This window comes from Pyrus communis, chromosome 3 (genome assembly GCF_963583255.1).
Source record: "Pyrus communis chromosome 3, drPyrComm1.1, whole genome shotgun sequence".
In the NCBI taxonomy this organism is placed as follows: domain Eukaryota; kingdom Viridiplantae; phylum Streptophyta; class Magnoliopsida; order Rosales; family Rosaceae; genus Pyrus; species Pyrus communis.
Genome location: NC_084805.1, coordinates 268,367 through 288,520, shown reverse-complemented (window position 1 = coordinate 288,520; position 20,154 = coordinate 268,367). Strand labels below are relative to the sequence as shown.

The following is a 20,154-nucleotide window of genomic DNA, read 5'->3' as shown; positions in this document are numbered from 1 at the left end:
TATGTGGAAATGGATTCATTCTTGGGCCCAATGCTCGACTAGTGAATGCAATTGGTATTCCTTGTTGCTACAAAATTGCACCAATCCCATTATTGGAGGCATCACATTCCAACTCGAATGACAGTGTTTAAAATTAGGTAAAGCAATGACCTGTGGAGAAGTCATGGTATCCTTGAGCTTCTGGAAAACTTATTTAGCTTCTGTAGTCCACACAAATCCATCATTATTAGTCATGTGATAAAGTGGTTAGTAAATTTTGCCAAAACCAGGCACAAATTTCCTGTAATAGGATGTGAGACCAAGGAAACCTCTCAACTCATTCACTGTATTAGGCTTAGGCCATTCTAGTATAGCCTGAATCTTGGAGGGCTCAACTTCTACACCTTTGCTTGACATAACATGGGCCAAATACTCCACTATACTTTGTCCAAAAACACATTTATGTTTCTTAACATAAAGTTGATGCTATTGCAAAACTGCAAATGCCATTTTGAGATGCAACAGATGGTCTCCCAAGTCTTAGTATAGACTAATATGTCATCGAAGAACACAAGGATGAACTTCCTCAAATAGGCCCTGAATATATCATTCATGAAACTTTGAAAGGTTGCGGGGGCATTAGTGAGCCCAAAAGGCACTAGAAACTCATAGTGACCTTTATGTGTTTTGAATGCAGTTTTTCACTTTCTTGAGGATGTATCAAAATCTGATGGTAGCCGGACCTTAAATCAAGTTTAGAGAAAAACCTAGCACCATGTAACTCATCTAAGAGGTCATTAATCAAGGGAATAGGGTACTTGTCCTTGATTGTTATGGCATTGAGTTCCTTGTAGTCCATACATTTTTCCATGATCCTTTTTTCTTCTTCACAAAGAGAACTGGACAAGAGAATGGACTATGGCTTAGTCTGATAAAACTTGCATTAAGTAGTTCTTGGATTGCATTCTTGATTTCAATCTTTTGCAAAGGACCATAATGGTAGAGTCTTATGTTAGAGGGTTTAGATCCAGGAAGTAGTGGAATCTGATGATTGTGAACCCTACTAGGTGGTAGTGCAGTAGGTAAGGCAAAAATGGTCCCAAACTGCCCCAACACTTCTTGTAGTTGCTTGATCTGCAAGGAATTTAATTCACATGCTTCAACCATTTTTCCTTCAAAGGAGTAAATGAATAATCCCAGATTTGAGTTGGAAATCTCCTTGTCCAAATGTTGGAGAGTCGTTTTTTGAATCAGTGGAGCAGTTGTATCACTGTGAGTGAGTTTGTACTGAAAACCATTATTGGTAAATTCCATAGTTAGTAACTGAAAGTCCCAGAGAACCGGGCTAATTGAGGAAAGCCATTGGACCCCCAAGACTATTTCACATCCTCACAATGGCAAGGAATCTAGATCCACAACACAATCATAACCCCTAATGGACAAAGTAGCATTAGTGCAACAACTTGAACTACTAACCTTACCCCCATCTGTAATCATCACTTCAAATGGTTTAGTAGGTTGAGTATGCCAAGCAAATTTCTTAAGGAGTCTAGAGTCCACGAAGTTATGGATACTCCCTGAATCCAAAAGAACTATGACTTGTTGACCATTCAGTGAGCCTATGACCTTCATTGTCTTCACAGTGGTCTTAGCAAGTGTGACATAAAATGCACGTTCACTAAGTTCCATCTGAGATAACTTAGGGGGTGGTTCCTTTAATAATTCAGTGGTAATCTCATCTTCAGGGTACACTAAGTCGAGGATGAGAAGTTGCTTGTTAGCATATTTATGTCCCCTGCTTAGTTTCTTATCACAAAACCAACAATCACCCTTCTCTATTTTTCTATGAATCTCCTCAGGAGACAACTTCTTCACAGGAAAATTGGAGGATTTAACAGTACGAGTGATGAGTGGTGTGGTAGATGGGTGAATGGTGCGAGCCTGTGGAAAAGGCTGAACGGAGCTACTCTTCAGAGCACACAATTTAGTATCAAGTTGTAACGCAATTGAAATAGCATCATGCATATAAGAGGGTCGCAAAACCTCATGTTTAAGTTCACGCTTCAAGCCACCCAAGAAGCAGCTCTTTAACAAAATAGGCCCTATATTATGAGTTCGATTTGCCAAATGTCTAAACTCAGTGATGTAATATTTGAGAGTACCTGATTGTTTCAATTTGAAGAGTGCCTCAGCACTGTCTTCAAATTAAGAGGGCCCAAACTCTCTGCAAAAGGCGTGTGTGAAATCCTCTCACCGAGGAGTTGTCTGTAAACAGTCGTGCCATCGAAACCATTGGAGTGTTTCCCCTTCCAAGTGGAATGAAACTGTTAGGACTTTCTGAAGCTCAGGAAGGGAAAAGTAAGTGAAAAACTGCTCTGATTTATAGATCCAAGCAAGTAAATCTTCATCAGTAGTAAATATGAGAAAATTGATGCGAGGCTGCCAAGTTTGGTGATGAGGGTAGGGACCGCCGTCGTGAGGTTCGCAACGAGGAGGCGGATAAGGGTCAAGGTCGCCGGGATATGGAGAATCGGCAATGATGGGTTGAAGAAGAGGATCGGCGTTTGAAGAGGAACCCCCGCCCCCATGAGTACAAGCGATCTCGTGACGGAATTGTTCCATGAACATCACCATTTTCAAATCAATGGATTCAGAGAGCGCAACAATAGAATACTCCAAAGCAACGACTCGAGCGTCCATTTGAGATAATCGAGTGTTGGGATTGTAGTGAAGCATGCACAAAGGGACCAAGATCAAAATTGGGTGATACCAATGTTAAGAACCTGCTCAACCTAGACAGTACATCAATGGAGAAATGGAATGGAGTAGAAAGGAAGACGACGAGCAAGGAACTCATGCCTATAATTTTTTATTAATAAAACTGATATATCTGTTAAAGAAGCAACCCAACTGTTTCTCCATTTAAGTAGCTAGTCTACTCAGAAATGCTAACTTAGCATTCCTTTACATAACTAACTCACGAAAGGACAAACTCTTTTTTAACCAACTGAAATTACAAATAAAAAGAGGATGGGGGTCGAGTTGCAGTGGCACTAGAGCCAAGAAAACTTTCACCTTACCCAAGTTCGATTCCCCCCACCCCCAAGTTTAACCAATGACAAAAACAAAAAAAAAATTACAAATAAAAGGAATAAAATGCATTTCCTAAGACCATCTCCAATGGTGACCTAAAACCTAAAAATATTTTGCCCACAAAATTTAGGTTTTAGCCCAGAAACAGCTTTTCTACTCCAACCCTTCTAGCCTAAAATTTTAGCCCCAAATTATCAAATAATGAATTAAGGCTATTTTTTTTAAATTAACTTTAAAAAAAAAATTATGTAGACTATCTTAAATTAATTTTATGAACATTTTAACCTAAAAATATTTAAATTCCGATAAATTTTGAAAAATCACTCAATACATGAAAATCATGATAAACCACATAAACTTAAAAAAAAAAAAAAAAAAGAGAAGACAATTAATAAACCACATAAACTTATTACAATCGAAAACTCATAGACTACATAAACTTAATAATGATATCCACCATTTTGACTTGGTGATGGACTTGGGTGATAGTCTTGAGATGAATCATCATCTTGAAATATACTCCTTGTGGCATTCCTTCGTAAAATTTCCTTTTGCTTACCACGTAAGTATTTCTTCCTCTCTGGAGTGTATTTGTCGAGGTCCTCCATTATCAAATTAGTTTCATACCTTTCTTGCTTCCTATCCCCTTCTTCCTTTATGGCCAAAAACATTTGGGTCAATTCTTCTTGCCGACGACACTGGTTTTTGTTCATTCTTGCCATTTCGCTAGCAAATTGTTTACGTGTTGGATCTTGGGACTTCCCTTTTCTCTTTGCTTCCTTTTGCTTATCTCTACCCGAGGGCCTTGCAAAAGAAGAAGTTGGGGTTATTTGTTCGACACCTTCATTGTTGGCAAAATTCACACCTTCATTGACATCATTTGGGGGTGGGGCTTCACTATGAAATAATCTTCCACATTGTTGGTTCGCATCGGTTCCCTACCTCGGACAATCCTTGAGGATGTCCCAAGCATGATGCAACTTAAAAACTTGATTTTTTGGTGTAGTTCTTGTCTTGTAAATTGCCATTATTTTGTCACCCTATGCAACAAATACATAAAAACAATTAGTTGCAAAATACTATTATGTACATGACAACTAAAATATCAACAAATAAACTCACAATTTCTGAGGCGCCCCTTCCACCAGGCATGTCAACCATGGCTCTCTCCAAGCTTCCCTTCCATAAAGTGCACACTTTGTTGATAATCATCCACCGATCATAAACACCACCAACTTCCCTTCGACCGGCGTTGGAATTTTCATGGAACTTATCAACGATTTTACCCCACAAAACCTTTCTATTTTGATTGATGCTGATGGCACCATCTTCGCTAATAGAAATTCATGCTAAACATAAAGCAATATCTTCGTCAAAGGTCCAATTACGACCTCTAACATGTTCTTTTGCCATCTTGAAAATTTTGGAAATGAGAAGAAATGGTAGAAAGAAAAATTAGAAGAATTGTAGGAGAAAAGTGAGTTTTGTGTGGATGTTTGAACAAATACATAGGTATTTATAGAGTTTTTGGTTGAATTTTAAGTTAAATATTTTTTTTAAAATTATTTTAGCCGTTGGATTTAAATTTGGACCGTTAGATCTTTTTTTTTACCGTTAGATTTGATTATATTTGATCTAAACCGTTGGATTCCATAAATATATAAATATAAAACTAAAAAAAAATAATTTGAACATGAACCGTTGGAGTAACCAACAGCCCATTTAAATATGGCTGTTCGATAAAAAAAAGTAGCTGTTAGGTTGCTGACGTCATCTGACAGCAGGGGACACGCCCACGTGGGTGGGGTCCCCGTGGGAATCCAGCTGGCGCGTTGCTGCGCGTTGGGCGATTGGCTCAAGCATCTGGGCTTCACAGCCCGTGTTTCACTCGCAACAGGTAGGGCCCATAATGACTTCTGGCCTAAAAACGGGCTGGTTTCTGGCCTTTTTTGAGTTTTGGGTTTTAGGTTTTGTTTAGCACATGGGTTGGGGTGGGGTTTTGGGATGGGGGAAGGGGAATTTTAGGTTACATGCCATTGTTGGTGTTGGTCTAACAAGAGAGGAAACTCTGGGTTGGGATCATCTCGGATCCCCTTCCTGGGAATTCAAGGATCCTCTAATTCAACAAACAATTAACGGTCAAGATTCAAGTACAAACAAATACACTTTCATATTGCGGGCAGCCCGTCGAATCCCACCACCATAGACTCTGCCATCATGCTTGAACCTGGACTCCGCCGTCGACTTCTCGGATTTGAACTAGATTCGACAGAAACCCACGTCGTCGGAGCACAAGAATTGCCTGCACCCAACATCGCCGTAGCATTTACCTGCTGCCTCACATCGCCGCAGCACTGTCCGACGATATCGGCAATCCAATGCAACCTATCGATAAATTGAAAATAAAATCGTGGATTAAATTTGGGAAATCAGGTATTATAGAGCCACTGGCAATCTCCAGTTCATATCATTAACTCCGGAGAGAGCTCTCACGTAAGCCCTCCATCTCTCTTCGTCTGTAAGCCTAACAAATCCGTCGATACCAACAACGACAATCCTCTTCTTCTGTCACCCACAACCCAGACTTGAATCTGGACCGTTAATTGTTTGTTGAACGCTCAGGATAGAGGATCCCAAGATCCCCGGGAAGGGATCCGGAGATGATTCCAGTCCGAAACTTTGTATTAAACGCCCGCTGACCCAAAAAAATTAAAAACGCCGCCTCTCTCTCACCACAAGAGCAAAACCGTTGCGCGATCTCTCTCTAATTCACAGACACAGCCATGGGGCCCTTGAAATCAGAATCCGTCCGGATCCGGCCTGATGAACAACCGATGCGGCCTACCAAACAACCACGGCTTGCAGAGGCAGAAGAATCAAAACCGGCAGAGGCACAACAACAAAAGGTGGCTGAGGCACAGGGACGAAAGAAGTTTGCTTTTGATTATGGTATGCAGGAATTGTGTTTTTTCTCTTTCTTTTTGTTCCAGAATTTAATTTCATACCTATATTTCTGAGATTTTAATTTGAAATTATTTACTTTTGGTTTATGTATTAGAATTTCGTTTGATATCGTAAGTTTATGCTGAAAATTTGTGTAATTTATTGACTGTTCTATACACACACATATAAATCCAGCTGTTCCTACTGTATTGAGATCCTCCTTCAACCCCCGTCACCGGTGCTCCAGTCCCTCCATTTAGGTTTAGGTTTTCCTGTCCGTTGTTATTGTCATATATAGGTTGAGAGGACTAATGATTTATTACTAATGTTTTGAGGAAATATCGTGCCAAAGTTTTTGGATCAATTTGATCAGTTTTTCTAGTTGGGGTGTGCTATCCACACATCTTTTTTTACTTCTCACACACTTCTTGTTGATTTCTGTCATTTGATTTTCTTCGATTCATCCGATTCGACGGCCGAAAATTAAAAGGGCGTGTGAGAAGTAAAAAGGGATGTGTGAATATCACACCCCCTTCAGGTTATATATTTGCAATTCCATCGGTCTGCTGCTGTGCTGCAGCTAGCTTCTATGTTAATTTATACGTTTCATCAACAATTCACAAAAGGGTAAAAAAAAAAATAAAACACTTGTGCAGACATGGTGTCATGCTGTGGCCAATTTGACGAAAATTTCTTTGTTTGATGGACTTGAGATCAGAAATACGAAAAAAATAGAATACTTGGAAACTGAGTTATCTTCTATGAAATGAATCAATGGGGTTCGTGATGATTGATTTTTCTCTATTGCTCATTGTGTTCTTGAGACTCTTGCTAATTTTATCTTGTACCCGGTTTACCATCAATCAATACTTTTCTATGTTAAAATGGAGACAATTTGTAGTTATTGGTCATTCAATGTGCGATGTGTGGTCAGCGGCATTGATTTCTTCTTTTGGTTTGGTCCATAGCTAAACAAACCCCAAGGTTCAGGTACTGTTGCATTTGTATGAAGAATGATCACAGTGCACCACTTTGCCCGTACGGGAGATATTGCTCACCAGACGTAACTGTTGGCCCAGATGCTGCAATAGTCTGTACGTGTTGCCATGGTGATCCAAAAACAGCCCACCCTGATGTGGCTGATGTGGAAATGGTAACAAGAGCTGTACTCAAGAGTTCTCTGCCACCATCAAGGTGGTAATCATACTGAGCGCTGTACTCAAGCTTTATCTGTGGTTTGAAGAATTCGGAGATGTTAAGTATTCACATAGGTTTGAGGAATTTTATGGATTTTATCTTCATCGTGTAATGATTATCGCTTTGGGAGAATTTGTTTGAGATGTTATTAAGGAACAATGGTGTTGTAATTGTTATTATCCGGTGCTATTATTGCAATGTACTGAATTCAGTTTGTTGGATGTTAATGTTTACAAGTATTTGAGCCTCTTTTGTTTTGAATGTCACTTTTTGAGAATTTTGTTTTCTGTTCTTGTGTTTGTTTTGAGTAGATGATCCCTTTCGGATTGAGATAAAAGAAGGGAAATTCTTATCCTTTTATTTATTTATTTTGGTCTGTGATTGCTGCCGCTGGCTTCAAATTGTTCATCTACTGCGGCTGCAAATATTGAGTGGTAAAATAACTATTTAGCTTGATTCAGGTGCCTGTCCGACCTGTTCCTTTCACTATATTAAGCCTTCAACAATTTAACACAAGGAAGCCATCCATGTTGGGAACATGATGGTAAAATTGCCTCATATTTAACCTGCTTCTTCATTCTGCAAGACATGTTAAATAGTAAGGAACAAGTAAAACTAGAATTACAACCACGGTGGCAATAAACAAACCTCATCAACCATTATTCAGCATGGACATGGAGTATCCCCAGATTTCGAATTTTCATCCTCCAAGCCAATTCCGGCAAGAATCAGTCAGTCGACTCTCTCGTGCAGTTTGTCGGAGGAAAAGAAAACCCCTGCCTCGAATGCAGAAAGAACGGCCTATAGAACATCCACCGTTTTTCGTGACCTGAACACTGCCGAACTACCTCTCTCATGTTCCACATTCCCGAATCCGTCACCCCACTACCCCGCCTTCAGATCATGCCAATTCCTGAAGAACCTTTGAGTGACTTTCTAAAAGATGCGGAAGACCTTTCTTTGAGATTCTCTGTATAAGGAGGCTTCAAGCATACTGCAGCAACTAGACAAAGGGAAACTGATTGAAGCCATAACTGCAATGTCCCCGTCCAATAGCAATGTCGGTTCTACTTATGGTCCTGGCAGCAGGCAGAGGCTATTTGTAATAGCCATGGGCTGTTATGGATCAGAATGGAGACGACACCTAGGTCTTCCTACAGAAGCCTGATAACAGTTTACCCGCAGTTACTCAATTTGGTCCTGCAGAATCTTCAACTACTCAGTTTCCCCAGCTTTATCTGATAGAAAAGCATTGTATTCTTCTTCGAGGCTCTTTACATCCATTACCCTTGGCACTGGCTGGAATCTTCAACTATTCTCCTTGTGATACAAGAAATATTAAAGAGAGAGTTACAACCAAACTAGGAAACATAAATAAATTCCTAATCCACCTAAAACTTTGACTCAGACCAACAGATGGAGTTTACTACTGTTGTGTGTCAAGGGGTAACCGGATCCTCTAGTGTATAATGGCGGAGATTGTGAAATTGGCAACTTGGCTACTTTGTGTTTGGAAAAGAGTCCTCCTTTTCGTAGGTGGTATTTTGAGACGGTGGGTAAAAGGACTTATTTCACTATTGTTGATGATATTAGGGGAATACCGGGGTTGTTCAAATTTTAGAGCATTTGAGGGACGAATTCAACAAGGTAGCCAGGAAGGATTCAAGGGGAAGTTTGTCGAGTATGAGCTCTGTTGGCATACAAGAACAGCTTGTTCCGTTATCCACTGCTTGATCACCTCCTTGGAGACTGTTTCTCAGGGTGGTAGTAATTGGACAGCTGAAGTGACGGGGCATGCCGGTCTTTCTCCATCACCAAGTAGTGCGAAATGACAAATTGAAGCTGCCAATTCTACAAAAGCCCCTCCGTTGGGGAAGTCCAGCAAGCAAGATAAAAAGAAGGCTAAAGAGCATGGTATTGCAATGAGAGACATTGAGTTGGAGGAACATAGGAAATCTACGGAGAGAGGAGTGAGTATTGAATCAGCTAATTTGGATTCCAATAACCAAGCTGGAGCAGATTCCTCAGTTGCATTACAAAAGGATTTGGGATCAATGAGGATTAGGTCAGGTTCACAAAGCATTCGAAACTAGTGGTGCCGCCAAGTGCGAATTGTGTTCTACTGTATTTTATTTGGTTACTGATTTGTAGTGGTATCGAGTGCATGTGTTGATTATCTTGTGATCAGTGCCTAAAGTGAAGTTTGAGATCACGACTGGAGGGGTAGAAAGTCATGTCATCAAGAAACAGTTGGCGGAGACAAGTGGGTGGATTGGGAGAGAGTGAGAGAAGTATATGGTCGATGAATTTGTCGTATACTTAGTTTTATGAGCATATGAACTTCTCAGTCAGTCGGAGTGTTCCGATGCTTTTTAGTGATTTCACAATATTCTCTTCTTAGTTGCTGGGATTTTTGGTGGTCCGTCATGTCTGTGCTTTGTGTACCATATCATGCAATGAAGCATTCTGGCATGGACGACCATTTGAGCAAACCGTTTTAAAGGTAGCATTTGCTTGAAATATTGAGACGCGGCATCTCTAATAGGAATAAATTCTAAGAGAAATGTTAATTTTCAATAGAGACTAGAGCGGGACCCCACCAAACTATAAATTGAATATTTAAGAGCCTCCATCAGCCGTATGCTCTTCTTCATGGAATGAAAGTCATATTTTCAATATAAGAAAAAGATCAGAGCCCCCATCCAATCCAATCCAATCCAATCCAGAATTTAGGGCTTGGAGTTCCCGCCCGAGAGTTTCGTCTTTGGAAAGCCAGATTCTTAGGAGACCTACCTTAAGGAACATCATCTGCGGAAAGTGACGTATGCCGGGCTGAAAGGGCAGCACGGGCCCATCTCCAGCCTTTTGACTATATTGCATCATATTCCGTCGACGACCACAGGCTGGGACAGTCGTATGCAATCCAACCAGATATACGACACAAACTCCCCGAGTTGCTTAAAGACGGCTCGATGCTGAGAGTGAAGTGCTAAAGCGGGGGAATTGAAGCTTCAAATGTCCGTCCCCACTAAGACCCTGAAAACAGCATAGTGATGATTCAAGCTTCTTTGGCCTTGCAGTCTGTGGACACTCCCCAATGCTCCTGCTTTTGGGTTTGGATATGCATAGAATATCCGCCTGATCCTCTGATGCACAAGTGCCATTGCACACCTTCATATACAATTCACCATCACAAAACCATTATTATCATTACTTAACCATAATAGAAAAAAAAAAAAAAAAAATCTAAACTCAGAGCTCGATCGGTTTCAATAACTTACATTATGCACGGCTCCCAAACAAGGTACATGTCAAAACCTGTGCATAGATAAGGCCTCGCTGACAGCGATCCGCTGCAACCTTCACCATTCAAGTCCAGATTCTCTTCACCATTAACCTGAATCTGTGATAAGACGACTCTTAAGTATAAAAACTTGAACACAAGCCAGCCCCAACAACTTCAACTGTGAAGTAGCATATATCAGGGAAATGAAAATATATTGTGAAGAAAGAAACAACTCACATTTGTGGGGTTGGTCTTTTGTCTCTTTGCTGGACAGGCTGCTGAACAAGACTGCATGTGGTCCATTTCAAATGACTTATCTTGTGTTTTTCCCGAACTGGGGAAAAGAAGCCTGTCCCTGGCAGCAGAAGACTCAATAGCAACAATGGAAGCGTGGCGTAAAGGGTGGCAATAACTCAAACTCATGTCTGATTCTTGCTCAGCCCATCCCCAAGGACATAAACAAGAAACGCCAGTGTACAACTGTTCTGATTTAGCTGGAAAGCCATTTGAATGCTCTTTACGGCTCAATGCACCACCTGAAATGCCATGGCAAACAGAAGTTTCCAGCTTTTCAATGCAGCTGGTTTCAGGGGTGATCTCGTTTTTGGGATTATAGCAAGAACAAGTTTGATCACATGCTTTCGCAATAACCTGTTTAACAGAAGGATCCACTATAACTGCAGCGTTGACTTCCTGCAGATAGAGTAAAGGAGAACAGTTATATAGCAAGCACCAAGCATAGGCTCAGTGGTATGCAAAAAATGAGGCCTTGCATTGCATTGCACAAAATGAACTCCTTGAACTCTCCACCCATTGCCATTTGGTTTTGGGTTGGATGCCTTAACTTTCACATGATGTCATAGCAGGCAATCCATCCACAAGCTAAGACCAGTTTGGTCACACATGCTCTACATCACCCAATCCACATGTTGCACTCAGGCCAACCACATGAGGGGATGTGTTGAGAATATAAATCAACATCAGGTTGTAAGCCTTACATCAACTTTAACAAGTTTCGTATAGAACTTAGTTCCTACAGCAGAATTAACTAACAATCAAGATTATGATAGTCTTTTTCTCATTATTTTTAAAAGGAAAAGTGAATATCTTCTCAAGAGTAGACTATTGTAGTCCTCAAACTAATGCTGATCCATGCATGTTGAGAAGCACTAACAAGACTACAACAGGATGCTGGCTGAAAAATAAATAAATAATAAGACTGCAAGAGATAACAAAATTGACTTCACCCCAACCCTTCCAGTTCATTCAGGAATACTTTCAAAGTATTAGCGTCATTTTGAATATTAGAAAGCTGATCAGGAAAGGACGACCTAAATACCAATCCAGTTAAGAGTGAGAGTAATACTTTACCAAATTATCACCAGACTTTGCCAACTGAACAGCATACTTCATGAAGCTGAAGACTGATTGTGAGTCCTCTTGACTGAATCCAGTAATGCCTTCAATATTACTGTATTTAAAAGATCACGGGCAAACACAAAAAGAGTCAGAATAATGTTAAACAAATAATTATTTGACATATCTATCCCGGAAATGCAGAACGAGGAGCCACCAAGAAAAAAGCAAGTAACAAAACTAAACTGCAAAGGTGCAGATAGAAAGGAAGTTTTATGTAACCATCCAATATAATGCCTTCTACTAGTAATTGCCAATGTTTTCCTGTTGGTGTTAGCAGAGCTTTGAGTTTGTGCATATAAGTTGTGATGAAAATTTTTGTTCATACATAAATAAGGCAACTTTCACCTCCTCATGACCCTAGATTTTAATCAAGGGAAGCTATCACATGACCCATCATTTTGCTCAGGAACAAATCTAGGACTAGTGTTCATTGTTACTGAGACATCTTTCACTCCAATTCAGCTCAATCTTAGAAAGAAAAAAACTAAAGACTCCTGAACATCAACAATACATGAAAAATGAAAAAATAGTGCTAAAAAACACTGACGTAAACCAGCATAGTTGGATTACATTTAATATTAAAAGAGTGGTAGCTTACTAAGTTGGGGGATGATAAGATGTTGGCCATAGCTTGCATTGTTCTTCCCACTCTTCTTTTGATGATGCAGCATACTTGCAGACCTAAAATTGAGTGGCTTTAGATGTTGGCCATAGTCTAGTTTAATGGTAAAGGAAAAAAACACAAAAGCAAGTTTGGAGACTACCAGAAGAAGAGCAGGCCTTCAGAAGATAATAACAAATACTCAAACAAATCGAAATTCAATAGCCAAAATGGGGTCATAAGTTTATGTGAAAGAAAGGGATCCATATCACTGTATATACAAGGCAAGGCCCAAATAAATAGCATGAAAGTGAAGTATTAAGTAAGACAAAGTCCAAAGACAAGCTTGGATTCAGTAAAACACAATTAAAATGATTGCATTCAGATATAAGATTATACAGAAGAAGAAAAATGGTAGTAATTAACATATTTCAAATCCACGAATTTTTGACCTTATGACTCCCTTAGGAAAACACTTTGATCCTACATCATCAAAGCCCATCATATTTCAAATCTACGATCAAGCACGAGCAAATTCTTCCTAAGCATCTTGAGAGGAAAAGAAAATGTTCCTAAAGTGACCAAGCAGCCATCCTAACATAAATTAACAAGAGGCCCAACTTTCATAAAAGAAAACTTACGAAAGAAAACAAGAGGTTCATTCTTTCTTGGCAACAAAATAATAGATGATTCATAACTAATAGTATTTTTCAACGAGCTATTTAATTCGTAATGTCAATTTATTGATTGTGCAATATTTTAACAAGAGAAACATTAAGGTTACATACTGAAGTATTTAAGATAATCAACTTAAACAACTACGACCATAATTATTCCAAAAGTACAATAGTAGTCTTTATATTGTATTTTTGTCATGATAGAAAAGAATCATAATAACAAGAATGGGCAGTAGATATGTTCAGATTATTTGTTATTCTGCTATTATTACTTTCAGATGAAGAAAAAAGTACAAGTCAAACCTTGTTAAAATAAAAAGAGAAAGACCCACTTTTGTGACAAAAGGACTCAACTGGTAGGAATTCATCAGCTCCTGTACATCATTCTGAATGCTGTCCAACTGATTACCATTTTGAGAAGCTAGACATAGTATCACAGACAACTGAGTTTTTCCTGTATAGTGAACTGATAGTCAACACCGAATTGGATGTACCCGAAAGATAAGATAGTAAGAACAATTTGGTAACCATGTCAGGTAATTATCATCTTGGCCGTCATATACTTGCTGCCTGAACCCCAAATCAGGGGAATATCCAGCAAGACTTGGAAATATGCATAAGTGTTAGACAAATCCTATTGATATGCTAGGGTAACATTCATAAACAATTTTGTCATGCTGATTATTATTTTGGTTTGATAGACATGTTTGAAAGCATATTAGAGGCGACGTAGGGCAGGACACCCCATCTTAGGGAGGTGTAGCTTTCTTTGACTAATTGCAATAAAGAAAATCTTCTCCATTGGATAATGAATGAACATCTCCAATTTGAACCAAGTCGAGCACACACGGGCAGGACACCCCATCTTAGGGAGGTGTAGCTTTCTTTGACTAATTGCAATAAAGAAAATCTTCTCCATTGGATAACGAATGAACATCTCCAATTTGAACCAAGTCGAGCACACACACAAATTTAGCTTTTTGATAATCTTAATAAATTTAACAAATGGGTTTAGGGTTTAAGAGATACAGACAAACCTCCTTGAACAAATTTCTTGTGCACCCGCTTGATGTGCCGAAGATTTTCCAGCGGTGCAATTTGGTTCAAACGCCTACACAATTACATCCATTTCATCAAAAGTAAGAAAGAAATTAAACAAGTGCTACATAGCCGCCAGTAAAGCAAACCAAGCTTACCTTACGAGAGTGTTGGCAAATAAAGGGTCTATAAGTGAAGCAATTGCATCGACGGTAGGTTGTTGGTCGGGAGGGAATGGGGGGTTGTCGGGGATGTGGACTATCTGCCACGTCTCCTCCATATTCTAGCTTAAATCTAGCTACCACTAGTAGACCTTGTTGCACTTGCCGGGATGATTGGAGGCTTCACTTACCACCAAGTAACAAGTAAGTCACTGATTATGTGAACCAAAATAAACACGGAACGGAAAATTTTCATTTCTTAGGGTTTATGGACTTTATAAGATTAAACTAATATTTGAAAATTGACAAAACACTGCAGCTCAAAGTTTTAAACTCTACTTTGGATGGCTATCCACCTGCAAAAAAGGAATTGAAATTTCATTCAAAGACAAGGTAGATTTTGATTTTCAGGGTTTAATTAGTAAAAAGGGTTAATCTCGGTTTACTATCCTAAAGTTTTTTGGTTTTCAACATTTCATACATCAAGTTTTTTTGTCCCAGTCTAGTACCTAAAGTCATAATTTTAGGACACTTTCATACAACCGTTAAGTTCTCCGTCACAACTTCCGTTAACTGATGATGTGATGCCTGCGTGAACAATGAATGGAAGACATGTGTCAATATGGCCCATATGTATATTACAAAAAATTTATGAAAAAAAAAAAAAACAAAAACCCTAAAAGCTAAACCATAAGGAACTCTTTCTGGGTTTCTGAGATCAAGCCGAAGAGATGTAATCATCCTCCTTCACTTACCCACCTCCCCATGTGACTTTGGTTCTTATAAATCTCCCTTGCCCCTAAGATACGTAATCAAATTATTAATGACACTTTTTCAAGATTTGAGTTTTTCTTCCAAAACCAAATCTTGGTAATTGGGTCGATTCGTATCCAGATTTTGTCTAAGATTTTTTATGAACAAAGAGTGTCAAGGGACTCTGCCAATGGAGTGCTTACCGGTTTCCTCAACCGCCTCTCTCTGCTTCTTCTCCTTCTTCTTTGTGGGTTCTATGAGCTGCTTGTCAGGTCTGACTCGAAATGGACTCAAACCCACCAGAGATCTTTTTGGGTTCAATTACAAACCCCGTTAGCACTTAGTGAAATTACCTAGAATGGGCTCTTGGACCTCTCTGATTATCGACTATTGCAGACGATGTGGAGAAGGAGGAGATGGATTTGAGGGTGCAATCTAGATCGGCAAGGGGATCGGGGAAGGAAAGGGAGGAGCGGAGCAAGAGAGGGTTGGGCTCCAGGACCAAGGTGGAGAAAACAGTGATGAATCCGGTTCAACACTGACATTGTCCACGTTCCCAGTTCCAGTTGGTTTTCTCCGAAGGAGGTAGGAAGGGAAATGGAGAAATGGGGTTTTGGAGAAGCGGGTAGCTCGAGCAAAGGAGGAGAAGGGAAAGGAAATGGGGTTTTTAGTTTTTTAGTTTTAATTATTTAATTATTTTTAAAATTTTAATTTTAATTTTTTTTAATGTCCACGTGACATGTAGTCATTAGCGAAGGTTCTGACGGAAAACTAACGGATGTATGAAAGTGTCCCAGAATTATGGCTTTAGGTAATAGACTGGGACGAGAAAAATTAGTTGTGTGCTTATTGTAACTGAGGCTCTTTCTTTTTAATTATGTTGTCTTGGTAATGAATTCACCCCTTCGTCGAAAAAAATATGGAGAGACATAAACATTTAAAGTCCTGAGACGAGCTATGGTCTTACACTTAGAGAAGATGAGACAAGCACATATTGAACTCATTCATACAATTCAAAATTGGTTGCATTAGGTACATGCTGAAGAAGTGTAAGACCCCAGCTCGTCTCAACTCTCAAGATTTATAATGCAGAGTGCCCCAATCCCAATACGACGTATAAGAAGTAGGTGCTCATGCTGCTGTAAACGGTACAAAATGGACTGATGAGAGAGAAATTGCTCTCTTCCAAGGCATGATGGAGGTGTAGTGAATTGGTGACCGTGGCAAGGTGGTGAGGGTGGTTGTGAGAATGTATATTGTTGTGAATTTTTTTCTAAGCCTCCTACTGTCTTGGGATTTTTAGAAATGACACTACTTAGGTGAAGCTTAAAATTCGGGACTCATGACCTCCAGATTGCATGGATTTTTTTACTAACATTGGATTTTAAATTTTATGTTTATAAACCCGAACAAGGAAATTACTACATTTCAGTTTGAAAGTTATTGCTTTTGTGAAATTTTCAAACAGGGTTTTTTAGAGACTTGCACTCCCATCTCAACAACAATAACCTATTTACGTCACAAGGAACCCGGTGGTTGATAGCATTTACATGTAAGTGCTAAAAAGTACAAAAAAAGAAAAAATTTCACTGTTTTTCCTTTTTTAGGTTGGTGAAAAGGAAGTTGAGATCTTCACCGGATTTTTGTGTCCGTAGCAGGCGGACCAAAAAATCCGGTCAGTTCAAGAAACAGATTTGGACCGTTTAAGGGCTTGGTTTTGTGTGAAGCAGGTCAGGGTGATAGGCTAATGGAGTCGGCAAGATTTAAATTGAGTGGTCAACCAGTTAGTAAAAAATTGTCATAACAAACCATTTGATATGGCCTAAACTATAAATCTCACTTTCAACAGTAAAGCAGAAATAAATCTAATCATTGAAATCAATCAAAGTTGTTGCAAAAAGGAGGTCAAACTTGACAATAATGTGGAACCCCTTTTCTCAAACCTAGTCTCTATTTTCCAGTGTTCTAAAAAACAGCCTAGACGCTGGGCGTGGTGGTGCCGATGCGATTACGTCCGAATCGTTAAGAAAAATCGGGGAGCTGTTAGGCGCTCACCTAGGCGCTCTTAGGCGGCTTGGGCGGTCTAGGCGGCTGTGTAGGCGGAGTGGAGGTTTCTTGAGAAGAAATTCCACCGCTTTGAGTCCCTCTCTTTGCGCACCACCACCTTCTTAGCTGTTGCAACTCGCTCTCTCTGAACTCCATCGAAGAAGAGGAACTCAGAAGAAGAGGAAACAAGAAAAAAAGGGAAAATGGACAGTAGGGAAACGGAAAGAAAAAGAAAGAAGAAGTGGGAAAGAAGACGAAGCAGATAAGAAAAAGAAAAGAAATAAAATGACTAAAAGTTTCGGCTTTCAAGGTATGAAAAGGGGGTTTCTTGACTGATGTGAGGGATGGGGACTAGGGATGGGGGGTAAGGGTCACCCCACGTGCTTTTTGAAATTGGGGAGGATGCATGCACCTCTTCACACAACACATGGGATTTTTATTTTTATTTTTATTTTTATGAAAATTAGATACAACCATTCAAAATATCTTAACTAATACGGCAAATATGTGTGTTTTTAAATTTTGAACTTTGGATACTAGTTTTGCATTTTATTATTTTTTATTTATTATTGTATTCATGAATTTCATACTAGTATAATTTTTTATAAGCGTCAATATGCACTTACTTACAAGATATACAAGAAATTTACCTAAATCCACCTAGACCGCCTAGGTGCCCGTCTAGACTCCGCCTAGGCGCCCGTCTAGACTCCGCCTAGACGCCTAGGCGCTAGGCACTAGCCCGCCACCCGACTAGCGCCTAGCGTTTTTTAGAACCTTGCTATTTTCATTTTTCAATTAAGGGCAAGGAAGAGAACTAGCGCTCAATGAACTATTTGTAATATGACTACTATTCTGCATAGACAAATGCAGTACAAAGTGACAATATATGGTGTAACCAATCAAAGACATCCCATATAATATTAAAAAGTTGTGTGCCTTTCACCATTTATATGCATATATTGCCGCAAGATACAAAATTGGATTTTCACATCACAAGAAAAAACAATGTTGTTCGTGGTCATTTTAAAGATAAATATACATGAAACATTCCCCAGCCAATTAGCTAGTACTCAAACAAGAACAATCATCAATCAACCTATGACAGGGATTCTGAATGATGAGCAGGAAAAAAATTGCTTTCAGAAACTCAACAAAATAATAAGATGACAACTGTGTTATTGATCTTACCAGAGGAGCAGGTTCATCTAAATCCTCCCATGACTCCGTAATATCATTTTCATCCACATCTTCGTCATCCCATTTATGTATTGGTTGGTCCTTAGCAGGGAGAGCTGAAACTTTTTCTCATCTTCTGAAGCAGAGAAAAAAGCCAGCTTTGTAAACAAAATAACTCCACTTATATCAATTATAGCAAATGAATTGTTATTCAAAGGTTTAGGCAAGAGAGCTTAGGTGGTAAGTACTAAACATAACAATTATTAAGAGAATATAACAAGATAAACAAAAATTACCCACAAAAAAAAAAAAAAAAAAAACCCCACAAACACATCTCACAAAATTTTACAGGAATACTTAAGATGGAATTAAAGCAAGCAGTATTACCCCAGTCCTCCATCTAACTTGGCGACTCTTGTATCAAATTACCCATTTTTCGACGAAACAAAGAATTAATCCTGCATATCGAGACACGCCAACATCCATCATCAGACATAAAAAAATTGGTAAATTAAAAACAAAAATTGAGCTGAAACAGTTGTTAGGATTTTGTGGAAACCGTCAATATTTTCTTTTGGGTTAGGAAGAGAATATCCAGAAACAAAATTAGGGTTTCGATAAAATCGATCTGGAAAATTGGGGGACTTACCTTAGTAATGGAAGACGCGCGAGTGATCGATCAGGTGGTGAGAAGAGTCTACGGCTCTTTCTCTGAAACCCTAATTCTCCCAGTATTCTTCCTTCTCGGCTGGCTGTCACTGTGCCCAACTCGACAACAACTTAGCAGAGGCGATCTTTTCACTTTCCTTTATTTTCTTATCTTTTTTTGCGTTGATGGGTCACGTGTTCGTAACTTTTTTTCCGGTTGGGTTTTAGAGTGGACTCTAAAGAGAAATGAGGCTTGAGCTAAATTTATTTTAACAAAAAATTATACTATAATTTTATTTAATAAAAAAGATTTAATTTTTAATTTTAAAAAAATCTTAACTTTTAATTAAAAAAATAAAAAGATAAAAGAACTTAAATTTTAATGAAAGAAACGTAACTTTAATATTAAAAAAATAAAAAAAAACTGATGTGCGAGATTTGCACGTTCTCTCACATACTGTTTATGAAACTTAAATTAATTAATTATCAGATTTCCAGCATAATTTATTTGGATTCTCCTGTTGGTGTTGGATTGTCTTACCCTCAAAACCAAACCAAATATATCACTGGGGATATCTAGACTGCTCTTGATACCCATGCCTTTCTCCTCCAGGTAATTAATCTGTTTTTCTAATGAATTAATCTACTCCTCAATATCATATTACATATCATCATATGCTTATTGATTATAAAGGGGATTAAAATTGTTGTCCTGTGATGCTATATATTTTCTTTTTCATTTGTTTCTTCTATTTTGTTGCTAAGAATTATGTACTGTTTATGCAATCATAGTGGTTTCAGCAATTCTCAGAGTTTCAACCAAATTTGTTGTATATTTCGGGAGAGTCTTATACTGGAGTCTATGTGCCAACTCTTGCTTCTCAAATTGCAAAAGGTATCTAATTAATTTATTTGTATTTACATAAATACATGATTACACTAATTGCATATGTATATAATGTAATTGTTAGCGCATGATAAGTTGTCATGAGTAGGATAAGAATACTGTAATGAAGGTCATACATCGTGTTTTTTATTTTTTGAACAAATGATATTATCCATACTAAGAAGGAGGGAGTGGGCTTAGCCTTTATAATGAGTTAGCAATAATGTGGTTCAAATTAGCATTTGGCG

At 38.7% G+C, this 20,154-nt stretch overlaps 1 protein-coding gene and 1 pseudogene across 7 annotated transcripts; one reads left to right on the top strand and one right to left on the bottom strand.

Moving 5' to 3' along the window:
• The first annotated feature begins 7,880 nt into the window (after positions 1-7,880).
• LOC137727490 (phytolongin Phyl1.1-like) lies at positions 7,881-9,622 on the top strand (annotated as a pseudogene).
• A 142-nt stretch (positions 9,623-9,764) lies between these two features.
• LOC137727993 (tRNA-specific adenosine deaminase TAD3) lies at positions 9,765-19,189 on the bottom strand. Of its 7 annotated transcripts, none has more exons than XM_068466865.1 (12): positions 19,022-19,189; positions 18,760-18,830; positions 18,385-18,508; positions 14,904-14,982; positions 14,392-14,750; positions 14,233-14,306; positions 13,528-13,649; positions 12,516-12,598; positions 11,870-11,969; positions 10,736-11,191; positions 10,494-10,609; positions 9,765-10,383 (listed from the first exon to the last, which is right to left on the bottom strand). In XM_068466865.1, the coding sequence occupies exons 5-12, from the start codon at positions 14,511-14,513 to the stop codon at positions 10,224-10,226; spliced, it is 1,233 nt and encodes a 410-aa protein (XP_068322966.1). In that variant the 5' UTR covers positions 14,514-14,750; positions 14,904-14,982; positions 18,385-18,508; positions 18,760-18,830; positions 19,022-19,189; the 3' UTR covers positions 9,765-10,223. The 7 variants fall into 7 exon arrangements, with proteins under 7 accessions (XP_068322966.1, XP_068322961.1, XP_068322962.1 ...); XM_068466860.1 differs by having other exon boundaries at positions 10,494-10,615; positions 19,022-19,186; XM_068466861.1 differs by having other exon boundaries at positions 10,494-10,615; positions 14,392-14,575; positions 19,022-19,186.
• Between the last annotated feature and the right edge of the window lie 965 nt (positions 19,190-20,154).

Coding starts and splice junctions, on each gene's coding strand:
- LOC137727993 (XM_068466860.1), bottom strand. CDS start 14,513: ATGGAGGAGACGTGGCAGATAGTCCACATCCCCGACAACCCCCCATTC. Junction 13,650..14,232: donor CAAGAAATTTGTTCAAGGAG/GTTTGTCTGTAT, acceptor TTCACTATACAG/GAAAAACTCAGTTGTCTGTG. Junction 12,599..13,527: donor TGAGTCCTTTTGTCACAAAA/GTGGGTCTTTCT, acceptor ACTCAATTTTAG/GTCTGCAAGTATGCTGCATC.